General features: G+C 41.2%; 7 protein-coding genes across 7 annotated transcripts; 2 read left to right on the forward strand and 5 right to left on the reverse strand.

Annotated features, from left to right (window-relative positions):
* Positions 1–168: 168 nt before the first annotated feature.
* NESG_00897 (uncharacterized protein) lies at positions 169–1332 on the reverse strand (the record flags this gene model as incomplete). Its single annotated transcript, XM_053048538.1, has 1 exon — positions 169–1332. One exon carries the CDS (start codon positions 1330–1332, stop codon positions 169–171), a length of 1164 nt encoding a protein of 387 aa, XP_052905298.1.
* A 22-nt stretch (positions 1333–1354) lies between these two features.
* NESG_00898 (uncharacterized protein) lies at positions 1355–2464 on the reverse strand (the record flags this gene model as incomplete). The annotated part of the gene is made up of 1 exon (XM_053048539.1): positions 1355–2464. One exon carries the CDS (start codon positions 2462–2464, stop codon positions 1355–1357), a length of 1110 nt encoding a protein of 369 aa, XP_052905299.1.
* Positions 2465–3029: 565 nt separating this feature from the next.
* NESG_00899 (uncharacterized protein) lies at positions 3030–4046 on the reverse strand (the record flags this gene model as incomplete). Its single annotated transcript, XM_053048540.1, has 1 exon — positions 3030–4046. The coding sequence occupies one exon, from the start codon at positions 4044–4046 to the stop codon at positions 3030–3032; it is 1017 nt and encodes a 338-aa protein (XP_052905300.1).
* A 171-nt stretch (positions 4047–4217) lies between these two features.
* Positions 4218–5756, reverse strand: NESG_00900 (uncharacterized protein; the record flags this gene model as incomplete). Its single annotated transcript, XM_053048541.1, has 1 exon — positions 4218–5756. The coding sequence occupies one exon, from the start codon at positions 5754–5756 to the stop codon at positions 4218–4220; it is 1539 nt and encodes a 512-aa protein (XP_052905301.1).
* Positions 5757–5830: 74 nt separating this feature from the next.
* NESG_00901 (uncharacterized protein) lies at positions 5831–6097 on the reverse strand (the record flags this gene model as incomplete). Its single annotated transcript, XM_053048542.1, has 1 exon — positions 5831–6097. One exon carries the CDS (start codon positions 6095–6097, stop codon positions 5831–5833), a length of 267 nt encoding a protein of 88 aa, XP_052905302.1.
* A 36-nt stretch (positions 6098–6133) lies between these two features.
* On the forward strand, positions 6134–8512 carry NESG_00902 (uncharacterized protein; the record flags this gene model as incomplete). The annotated part of the gene is made up of 1 exon (XM_053048543.1): positions 6134–8512. The coding sequence occupies one exon, from the start codon at positions 6134–6136 to the stop codon at positions 8510–8512; it is 2379 nt and encodes a 792-aa protein (XP_052905303.1).
* A 125-nt stretch (positions 8513–8637) lies between these two features.
* Positions 8638–9207, forward strand: NESG_00903 (uncharacterized protein; the record flags this gene model as incomplete). The annotated part of the gene is made up of 1 exon (XM_053048544.1): positions 8638–9207. One exon carries the CDS (start codon positions 8638–8640, stop codon positions 9205–9207), a length of 570 nt encoding a protein of 189 aa, XP_052905304.1.
* Positions 9208–12124: the final 2917 nt, after the last annotated feature.

The following is a 12124-nucleotide window of genomic DNA, read 5'->3' on the forward strand; positions in this document are numbered from 1 at the left end:
AATTGAGCTGTGATAAAATTACTAGTTAAAAGGGATTGCCAATAAATAGCATGAGCAATTGAAAAGGTGGGCTTTGGCTTTTAAAAGCGCAAATTTCAAAGAAAACACCTAACTGTTTGAATAATATAAGGGAGAATAAGGTCTTACCCAATATGAGATATTTATTTACTAGTTCATCATTCTTATTTTTCCTTGTATTAAAAATGGCTTATTGGGGGATTTTGGCTGAGGACAGAGTACCTTTATCTCTGTTTCAGACACAACCTCTAGAACACTTAAGTATCCTATAATGGGCGCAGAAGGAACATCTTCTAAGCTCTCTGCTGAGGAAATGGCAAGAATAGACCCCTCTATGGGCGCACAGTCTAGCACAGCCGTGGACACTTTTCTTTTGGAAGAGCCCAGTGGAAGAGCTGACATTGGAGCCATGTGCTCGTCTCCAACCTGCAGAACTCTATATTCATTTGCATGCATTGCCTCTCCGCTTGCTAGCTTGATGGAAATTGTGCAAGGGCTGTACTCGTCTTGCTCACCATAGAAATATGTCTTTATCCGGCTTGCAATATGGCTTCTTCGCTGCTCTGTGGTTCTTTCCATCAGACCCGGGAATCGCGGGATATATATCTTGTTCTCAGTTGTGATCTGGGTGTAAAACTTTTCATTTCCCATCACCAAAACATAGTCCACTCCGCACTCTTCTGCAAGCTCCTCTACCTCTTTTTGTGTTATTTCCTTGTGCCCAACTATTATAGAAGCCTCAGCTGTCTTCTGCCGGCCCGATGCAACTATCTCCTGCACTAATAGTCGGTACAGATCTATGTTATCATTTGCACTGGGTGACCCGCTAAAATACGCTAGCTTCTCACTTATTGTTGCTCGCTCAATGGGACTAAATGGCTCCTGAATTATTGCGCTCGTGATGTTTCCCGGAAATAAAAGTGTCCCGCCATGCACGTCTAGGTCGGTGTAGAGCACCCTGTCGCCTTTACGAGTGAAATAATTTGTCAGAATGTTTGCACATGCGGACCTTCCCTCTCCCACAATAAGCACCTTCTTCTTATTCCGCGAGTATAGGTTGTAAAAGACGTTGAAAATATACGGCATGTTGGTCTCCTGTGACGTGTAGTAAAACGCATCGCTTGCTGCCAGTTTAATTTTGCACCCAGTGCATGTGAAAATACAGAACTGCTCTTCCTTTACAGTGTACCATTTTCCCAGCAACAGCTCCTGCCCTGCTATTTCCGCTGTGTTTTCAGCCAGAACAAATTTTGCTTTTGTATTGGGCGGTATTTCTATTCTTAGCTCACATCCTGCGCTTAGCTCAATGTCCATTAAATTTTCTAAAAGAAGAGTTTTAATCGTATTTATATGCCTGCCGCACACTTATGTTAATGCGTGATTCTGAAATTAGGCTGAAAAATTCCTCTTTCTTGTAGTCCTCCAGGCCTTTGTTGCTGTTTAGAATTTTTGGCACGCCATGGAAGTACTCTCTTGACTCACCTATCAGAATCGCAATGTCTCCATCCTCTAAGAGAAAAGTGTCTACGGACGAGTCCTCTCTTTCTTTTTTCCCTAGCACAAACACGCACGAAGCGCCAAAGCTGAATGATATCAGAGGCTTACTCATGTCTTCCTCGTATCTATCAACGTGGCTCATGATTCTATCTTTTTTCTGGTAGTAGTTTATAACCGCAGTCTCTGGTATAAAATTCACTTTGCAGATATCCCTGGATATGTCCTTGCAGGCCTGATCTATCACCTCTGGAATCTGTGCCACTATTTCCCTGTTATATGCCTTTATTTCCCAGTCATAGTATATCCCTATGCTACTCCATCTTATTTTTTTTATTAACTCTTCTGGATTCATCTTCACTATTCCCGTGCTTATAAAACTCTCTTTTTCGCTTGGAGTTGCATACGGGTCCTGCTTTATTTTAATTTTAGCAATAGGGTTATCATACATTTTGACAGACACTTCACTCTTCTGCAAGTACGCACTGTAAAGATCTAAATCACTCAGATCAAGAGCTCTGTCAATGCTGTTTCTGTACGGTGGGTATAGAAGCTTAGTAAGAACCTCTTTTGCTATTCTGCCCTTTACCTCCTGTCTTAGTGGGTTTGGAATAAAGATAAATCCGCCTTTGAAGTAGTATGCAACAACTGTTTCTTTAAGAAGCTTGCTTTCTGTTGCAATATTCTCCTGGCGCGTGCAGTAAATGTGCGCGTTTTCGCTGTTTATTGTTGGCATGGCCTCTGAGTGCATGTGATATTTCTCTACTTCTCTTAACTTGGTTTTTTTCATGTTTAATGGAAGAAAAAAAACATCCGTAATTTGGCGTGCCATTATTTTTACTAATCTATATAAGTTGCACACTAATGCCCTGCCCCAAGCTAGAATTCCTGTGCATGCACATACTGCATCTATTGTTTTCTTTGTTTTATGAAATAGCAAGGCATCCTTCATATTTCAGTTACACAATACGATGTTTAGGCAAGTTTTCTGTAAAGATAGCATGTATATAGCAGATAAATCGCTACTATTTGAGATATTGCACAATTCCATGGAACCAAATTGGATCTTAATTGAGTGTATATAACTGCCTTTTCTGCATTCCTTGCATAAGTCCAAAATTTCTTTGTGTTTCTTAGTATATAGCCATTTTAGGCATAAAAATATTAATATGGTGGTTGAAATTGCTATTTTTAGTGTGCTTAGACATAGTAGATAAATGGGATAAAACCACAATAGCATGCTAAAGCATACAACCCCACATATACTTTGGAAGGATTCGCTTTACTACTATCTATTGCGATATACTGTTTTAATATGCCACACATATTCTCGTGCTAGTGTGCTGTATATTACTGCTGCGCTGTTTTTATTTCCTACTATATTTCGGCATTTACAATATGTGTTCTATACAATTAATATTTAACTAGCTGGTTTGCAATTTATTATACTTCACTATTTTACTGGAAAATATTGCATCTATTCTAATTTAAACTTGAGCCATGCAAACCCCTCACCTCTATAGTTTAAGAAACTCAATTCCCTCTACTGTTGCAGCACAGATGAATCGATTAAACACCACCGCGTTTAGTGTTATGCTGCTCAGAGCATAGCTGCATATTATTGTGTTGTCTGCTCTTAGCGAAACCACAGACACATTCCCTGTGTTTGTTACTGCAATGCATACGGCATCTGACACTGCAATGATTTTTATAACGCACTCCTGCTCCTCTGCAATCCTGCACGTTTTCTCTGTTTTATACTTTGTATCTAGAACAGAAACAGTTGATGCAAAGTCTCCATATATAAGCATCTCTCCAAAGAACAGCAGTGACTCAATTGACTGCCGTGCGGAGTTATCACTCTGATATACATTTACTAGCCGGTTTTGCGCGGGAGAGTATGAAAGTATTACCAAAGATCCATTTCCATACCCAACTCCTAGGGACTTTCCAGTGCTGTTTATCTGGACCACCCGAATGTCGCTATCTAACTCTGCGTTGTACCGGGCAGACACGCTCCCTGTTTCTTTATTAAATACGATTATCTGTCCACTTGAGACAATGTACAGGCAGGTGTCAGATTCCAGTATGTCCTGGATCTCAGACGAGTGTCCTGCATACACTTTTACAGCGCGCCCGCCAATTTCATCAATGTTATTTGGCAGCTCCTCCACAAGGCCATCAGCAGTTCCTATGTAGAGGCGCTGTTTATCTTTGGACACCACTGCTTTAGTTATGTCCATCTGGACATCTACAGTTTTTATCTCTTTTGTGTATCCTCCATGCTCTTTTTTAATTGCAATTGAGGCAACCGTTCCGTCCATGGACACTGCAACTGCTTTGTCGCTGGACACAAACTCAGTCATTATAATTGAGTCTTCAAACCCCTCAATTACCTCGTCAATGAGATACTCCTCGCCGTTAAAGGCATGGAATGTCACTGCATCGTTGCCTCCTCCGGATATAACCATATTCAGGTCTTTATTTACGTCAAGGCAGTATACCTCTTCTGTCTTTTCCTTTAGCTCTTCCATTCTAAATATTTTGTTGTAAATTCGCTAATTTTATTTCCCTCTTTGATGCCTCCAATGCACTAACAGTTTACACTATGTACAAAAGGCCCATGCAGAGGCATTGAAGATAAAAGTGAAAAGTGCGAGTTGAATGTCAATCCACTATTGGCAAGAAAACTACTTGTGCTTTATTTATTTTATCTTTTTCGCTAGATCATGCTGGGCCTCTATCATTGAGGCTAAGACTTCTTCTGTCACTTTTTTTCTTGCAATTGGCGGCTTATAGTATAAGCCCTCCTCTGTTACTATTCTTATAATACATGCAAGACACTTTGTGAAATTTGTTAGCGTAAAGAACCCGTTCTGGAAGTTAGAGTTCTTTCGAACAAGCAGCCGAATCTGCACAGAATTTCCGTCCTTCATCCCCATTGGCGCAAAAACAAGCCCTGACAGCATCTTCTCTTCCTCTACATACCACTGAAGTCTTTTCTTAAGATTCAGTATTGACTCGTTGCTGCATTCTATACTAATTGGCAAATCAATTGTCCAGTACTGCGAAATAGATCTCCTTACGTTCACCACTGGGTACTTGCTCACTACACTGTTCTGTATTATTGTGTAAACGCCTGCCCAGGTGGTAAAGCATGTGGAAAAGAGCCCAACCTTATTTACAATCATGTTCTCTCCTTTAATAAACACTCTGTCACCAGTATCATATGGATGCGATATCAACAAGAAGATAAAGCTCTCAAAGAAGCTGACGCTTCCTGGGATTATGGCATTTATCAATGCAAACGAAAAGAACGTGTGCAGAAACAGGTTGTGCATGTTCATTGAAATTGTGAACACAATGAATATAAGGATTCCTTCAACTATGCATAGAAACCAGTTAAAGTGGCTGAGCAGCCTTCTGCAGTCTTTTATCGCCATGTATAGATTGGTTCTCTCCAGCGATATCTGTCTGAATGTTTCTTTGAATGTAGAGTACTGTATTCTGCTTCTCTCTCCATACGAAATAAGAGAAAACAGAATATTTGCATCTTCTGACGAGAACACCCTTCGGAGAGATGCAACTGAGATAGACCCCTCCACGTCATCCATCTGCGGGGTAAGGCGTGGCCTATTTGGCACTCTAAGGCTCTCCCCCAGGCCATAGCCATACTCCTCCATCACAGAGCCTTCTGTCTCTTCGTCTCTTCTCCACTTTTTAAAAATATCAAGAAGAGGCAGCTCCTCTGGCTTTCCTTTCTTGTAAAATGTGTCTATTTTAAGATCCTGCTGTAGCTCGTGCAGCCCAATCTTATCCATGGCGTAGAGAAGATACTTTTCTAGCTGAAGCACCTCTAGATTGTGTCCTGTGCTGAAGTCCTTTAGCAGATTCCTCTTTGCAGTGGAATACAGAATCAGAAGCAAGGTTCGAACTGCTGTGTCACACAGTATCACAATGTACATCTCCCCTGTGCTGTGCTCGGGCCATGGCCACTCCAGTATGAGACCCAGCAAAAATAGCTGGAGCCTTATCTTGTAAAAAATGAAGCACGGGATGCTGTGCTTGCATCGCTTGTAGAGCAACGGAAAGACCCCAAACAGCGCAGTGGCCGAGATGACATGCACCATGAGCAATCCCATCCAGTCAACCCCAACGTGTCTCAGCACCAGCCCAACAACCCAGTTTGCAGCTATAAATATCCCCAATAGCGCAACAAAGAATGCATTTTCCTCAAGTCTCATAAACAAATATTTTACTTTCTGGAAATAAACAAATATGAAATATGTGGCTTTTATACGTGTTAAAATCGTGCAATCTACTTTTCAGGCTGCTCTTTTTTTATATAGCCTATTAGATTATTTTGTAATAATTTCTTGTAATTGATCCAGGGATGCAGGGTGTTGAACAGATCAGTGCAGTCCTTCCCTGCATTTTCATATATTATATTTGAGCCTCCTGGGTGATCTTTTGCATACTCAGTCACGTCATAAACGATATTTGATAAAACAATCCAGCAGCTGTCCTTTGCTGTGTGTTCTGACACTTCCTCTAAAGTGTATTGTCTAGGTTTTTTATGCAGCATAACAAACTATTTAATGAATTTTTTTAATACTAATTTATGGCCGAGACAAACATAGCTACTGCTATTCTAGATGAGAAAAGACCAAATAGCTACCAGATTGTATACCCAACAGATGAATGCGTAAAAGGTGAGTGCACCTTGGATCCAGCAGATGTAGGTATTTCATACGCCCGCATGCAGCAGCTAAACATATTTCAGTATGATGTTATTCTTATAAAAGGTAAAAAGAGAAAGGAGTCTCTTTTTATGGTCAAGAAAATGGACATACCTGATGATAAGATAGTTCTGGTTCGAGAAGGATGTGAGAATCTGTGCTCTCGCGTGGGGGACTTTGTGAAGCTGTATGAGCTGATGGACGATACAATTACTGTGGAGAAGGCAACTATTCTTCCTGTCAAGGAGGACCTGGAAGGTGTGCAGATTGACGTATACAATGATCTTTTGAAGGACTACTTTGAGAAGGCTGTGCGCCCAATTCATGTAAATGACACCATTACCATCCGCACGAACAAGGTATTTAGGTTTAAAGTCACACAGGTAAAGGCCGGTGACCAGGCGTATGGAAAGGTGGGGCAGGACACAGAAATTTTCTGCTCAGGCGAGGTGACCGAGGAGGAGCTGCTAGCAGACAAGAACATGATAGGATACGATGACATTGGAGGCTGCCGAAAGCAAATGGCTAAGATACGTGAGCTGGTTGACCTTCCTCTAAGACACCCCATTCTGTTCCAAAAGCTAGGAGCCAAGCCACCAAGAGGAATTCTCATGCACGGACCGCCAGGAACTGGTAAAACAATGATTGCCCGTGCCGTGGCGAATGAGTCTGGTGCTTTCTTCTTCCTTATTAACGGGCCAGAGATTATGTCCAAGCTTTCTGGAGAAAGTGAGAACAATCTAAGAAAGGCTTTCAAGGAGGCAGAGAAGAACAGCCCAAGTATCATTTTTATCGATGAAATCGATGCAATTGCGCCAAAGAGGGATAAAAGTCAGGGAGAAGTGGAGAAGAGAGTTGTAAGTCAGCTGCTTACGCTTATGGACGGGCTGAACTCTAGGTCAACTGTAATTGTGATTGGGGCAACCAACAGACCAAACAGCATTGATCCTGCACTAAGAAGATTTGGTAGGTTTGACAGAGAGCTTGAGATAGGAATCCCAGACTTTGCAGGGCGTCTTGAGATCATGAGAATCCACACCAAGAACATCCTCATTGCGCCAGAAACTGATATTGAAAAGATTGCGAAGGACACCCACGGGTACACCGGGAGTGATCTGGCGTCTCTTTGCTCTGAGGCTGCTCTCCAGCAAATCCGGGAAAAGATGCATCTGTTTGACCTGGACAGCGATGTGCTGGACATTAATGTGCTGAATTCTCTTGCTGTCACACAGAAGAACTTTGAGTATGCTCTGCAGCACACAGACCCAAGCTCCTTGAGAGAGACTGTTCTTGAGGCACCAAACATCAAATGGGAAGATATTGGTGGTCTAGAGGGCGTGAAGACAGAGCTAAAGGAGATGGTGCAGTATCCAGTGGAGTATCCAGATCTGTATAGAGAGTTTGGAATGAGCCCTTCTCGTGGTGTGCTTTTCTACGGACCACCTGGATGTGGTAAGACTCTTTTAGCCAAAGCTGTGGCCAGCCAGTGCAATGCCAACTTTGTGTCGATTAAAGGGCCAGAGCTGCTCACCATGTGGGTTGGTGAAAGTGAGGCAAATCTGCGTGAAATATTCGACAAGGCCCGATCTGCAGCACCATGTGTCCTGTTCTTTGACGAAATTGACTCCATTGCCAAGGCCAGAGCAGGTGCAGGAGACAGGTCTAGCGGAGGAGCAACCCAAATTCTCAACCAAATGTTGATTGAAATGGATGGAATGAACACCAAGAAGAATGTGTTTGTAATTGGGGCAACCAACAGGCCCGATGTCATTGAGCCTGCTCTTCTGCGTCCAGGGCGGCTAGACCAGCTCATATACATCCCTCTTCCAGACGAGGAGAGCAGATACTCTATTCTTAAGGCTGCCCTGCAAAAGGCCCCTCTAGACGAGTCAGTCAATCTCAGAGAAATCGCTGTAAAGACGATTGGGTTTTCCGGTGCTGATCTGACCGAGGTGTGTCAAACTGCATGTAAGTTTGCCATAAAGAAGAGGATTGAAGAGGAAATTGCCATAAAGAAGAGTAAAATGGAGATATCTGATGTCTCTACACCGGATGCCGGCGAAAATGCTGCAAAGGATAAGGAGCCAGAGAATCCGCAGAAAACAGTCTTTGTTACGTCTGAGCACTTTAAGAAGGCGCTGGAAAGAGCCAGAAGAAGTGTAAGTGAGGAGGACGAAAGAAAGTACGAAGGGTTCCAGAATAAGTACAAAGGCGGTCTTGGTGAGAGTGCTCTTGATGATGAAGCTGGCCTGTACGATTAAGTGGCCTATGTGAAGAATAAAGGTCTTTTACAATTTTCTCTACTATCTTTCTCTTACACTTGTATATATTGCAGTTTAATCAGATTTTATGTTTACAAATAAATAAAGATTTGCAAGAAAAAATTATGCAGCCTCAGTTTAATACTCTTGTAATAGCAGGCGCCAGCGGCTCAGGTAAGTCCACCATCGTGAGGCACTTACTTCACAGATATCCTCATAAGTTTACTATTTCTGTCTCATACACAACACGAACGCCCAGAGAAAACGAGAGAGATGGAAAGGACTACTTTTTCATAACGCGCGATAAGTTTATGGAGAAGGTTAAAAACAACGAGTTTATTGAGTATGCTGAGTATGCTGAAAATTACTATGGAACTGGCATAGAGTACAAGACACCTCAGCCTGGAAAGATACTTCTGCTAGAAATAGAAAAAAAGGGTGTAAAAAGCATAAAAGAGTCTGGGATAAATGCTGTTTATGTCTTTATATATGCCCCCATGTCTATTCTCCACGAAAGAATTTCACAAAGAGCAATAATAACACAGGATGAGCTAAGCAAGCGGCTGATGAAGGCTAAAGAGGAGAACTTCTATGGGCATAGCAGCGAGTTTGACAAGCTAATTAATAATACCCTTTTGGATAGCGCTATTAAGGAGATGGAGGCATTTATTAAGTCAGTCTTTGGTTTTGTGTAATGAGGTCCGATGCACAAGTTGTTTTATGCTTACTATGGCAAACATTCGCTGTACGTTTTATTGCTTTCCAATAGAAGTCGCATTACTTTCTTAAATGTAGTTTTTAGCAGGCATAATTTGTAATAGAGAAAAAGACAGAAACTTTCTTGTGGATGTAGTGTTTTAATTCTAAATGCTATTGATGGTTTGCATTTTTCTTCTTCTAACGCTTTTATTTTGACTTGTTTTCTCAGCATTACAATAGATCTCTATCTTGTTTTCAAAGATCGCCTTATATTCTATAGAATATTTAACCATTTGGGATTTTTTATTGAGGAATAGCCTATTCTCCACAAAATAGTGTTGTTTTCTGTAAAAGCGTTTGCGCTATAGTTTAGCTTTAATCCACAATAATTAAGTTCTCTGCTATCCAATTTTAAAAATTAACTGTTAATAAATTGGTTAATTTGAAATGCTTTATATAATAGTTTTAGAGTCTATATTTCTTTTTATTTATTATTTCCAACTAAGAAAACTAAAGGTAAAAATTATTTTAAATTATTCTATATAGAACAACTGGTAACATTTATGAGTAAACTCTTGGCTTGCTTTTAGTAATATATGTAGCTTCTGCGCCCCCCCCACAAAGACTAAGTGTTTCTATTTTAATAGAGGATTTCTCTATATATATCTATAGCATGTGTAATATTTCTCATCTATTCTATTTTATACCTCTTGTATTATAACAATCCAAACACAATAAGCCTATTAGGCTAAGAAGCATTAATTTATAGTTAGTTCTATTCTCTACACACAGCACTTTCTTTCTCCTTAACAACATTCTTGTTCTTTTCTAAGTACTATATACCTATATGCCAGCCCTGCCCAAGGCTCTTGTGCCAATGAAGAGATTAATATATAAGGGGGCCTCGACCTACTGGCCCCCACACCACTTCCCTGCCAGCCCAAATGCTCGCTAGTGGCGCTTTACATCCGCGCTGACCCGCCGCACTGAGTGTTTCTACATACCCGACTGTTATGCGTCTGTGGCTGAGAAGTCTCTCGCACTGCGAATAAAAGACAGAGTTTTCGCGTATTTATAGACCGCATTTTATTTTTTTCCTTTTTCGTCAGCAATTTCCCTCTCCGCACTTTTTTGCCCCTGCAAACCGAAGGAAGGGGGCATTTTCCCTGAAATTCCTGTGTTTTGCCCTGCTGAGCGCCCCTGCAAAAAATATTTTCTCAGGTGTTTTTTTTGAGATGGGCCTCCTGCCCAGAAAGGGCGCGCGCATCCATACTGCAGCGAGGGCAGAGACACTCTGCATATGTGTGTGTACGGCAGAGCTCCTAGAAGGGTAGCTGTGTCCGAGAGGCAGAGACTGCAGACTGTTCTGTGAAAGGGCCCTACTCTCTATAACTCACACACGCCATAAAGAGAGCAACAAAAAGAGTGCACCCACATCTCTCAACTCTGTCTGTACTCTGGCTAGTAGTGCAGCCTGAGGTATTCAAACCAGCCAGTCTGTTTATATCCACTGCATATATACTGCATATCACAGTATAGCATCTGTGCTCTGCGCTATACCCTCTGTGTGTGAGGCACACAGCCAGGCTGCGCAATTCCTGCGCAATTTACCCTTACTCGGGCATATTGGGGGTGCAGCCCCCATAGACCTGTCTATATTCACTTTAGAGCGGGTCTTCTTGTATATTAAAAAGTATATGCGCTCTTTGGGGGATATTGGGAGCATCCAGAACGGGCAAATTAAGGTCTATTTTCCAAAATATAAGTATAAATAGAGCATAAATCTGTAAAAATATTCCAAAGCAAACACAGGAATCACTTGCTAGTTCTCCTCTGTGTGCACTCGCGCACAGGCAGATACCTTAAGCTCATCGAGGTGCCTTTAACTTCATCGAGACAACTTAAGCTCTTCGGACAACTTAAATTCATCAAGGTAAGTTAAACTCATCACAGGCCTGCACTGAAACCTGGGCCTAGAAGAAGCACTTTAAACTCTTCGCATAGTATTCCTGGCACACACATAAGCCCATCCTGTCTGCACAAAACAGATAAAACAACCCCGCAGACAGGCCCGAATATCTTAAGCTCCTATTAAACTCCTCTAAATGAACTGTCTCTACATGTATATTAACAACACAAAAAACAATAAAGACACATGCATTTACTCCTTTTTATTTTATTTCTGCACACTGCTTTCTACTTCTGTCCTCTACTTGTATACTTTACTACTACAGAGCAGAGTGTGTGTTGTGATGATGCTACTGTGCTGCACCATGCATAAACAGCCCGAATGACCTGCAGTAATGCAACACAGCACAAGCACTTATCTGCTATGGCTGTAAGCTGACTGTAGAGCAAGAGTGTGCTATTTATAGTGTGCTTACATGAATGTATTTACATGATTCTATACGTGTATTCTTCCTTTGGTATAACCTATAGTATTGCTGCTGTGGCATTCTGGTTGTGCTCTCTATGTGCTGAGCATACATAGCCTGTTTTGTGTATTAAGCTCCTCTATGTGGTGTCAGCGCCCGGCTGGGTCTTTGAATTGTGCAGCTTTTTTGATTTTCCTGTGCTTTCGTCTTTTTTTAGAGGAAATAAGCCTTCTATCTAATATTTACACACGAAATACAGAAGAGTTTATTTTTACATATATATGGAAAGTAGAAAAAATGTAAAATATATAGCATGTATTCATAAGTAAAATAAATAACAGAAGAAACTGGTTTGCAAAGAAGGTATACCTCATATACCCGAACAATAAATAAAAACTAGGATAACATAAGCATAGAAACATTCTAAATAAAGCAAATGGGCTAAATTAGAGTCTGTTTGAGAGCATTTAAATGAGTTTTATATTTTATAAAGACATATAGCTTTATTAGACAACTTTATCTATCTACTTCTTAGTGC

The sequence above is a fragment of the Nematocida ausubeli genome, assembly GCF_000738915.1.
Source record: "Nematocida ausubeli strain ERTm6 chromosome Unknown supercont2.2, whole genome shotgun sequence".
Lineage (NCBI taxonomy): Eukaryota > Fungi > Microsporidia > Nematocida > Nematocida ausubeli.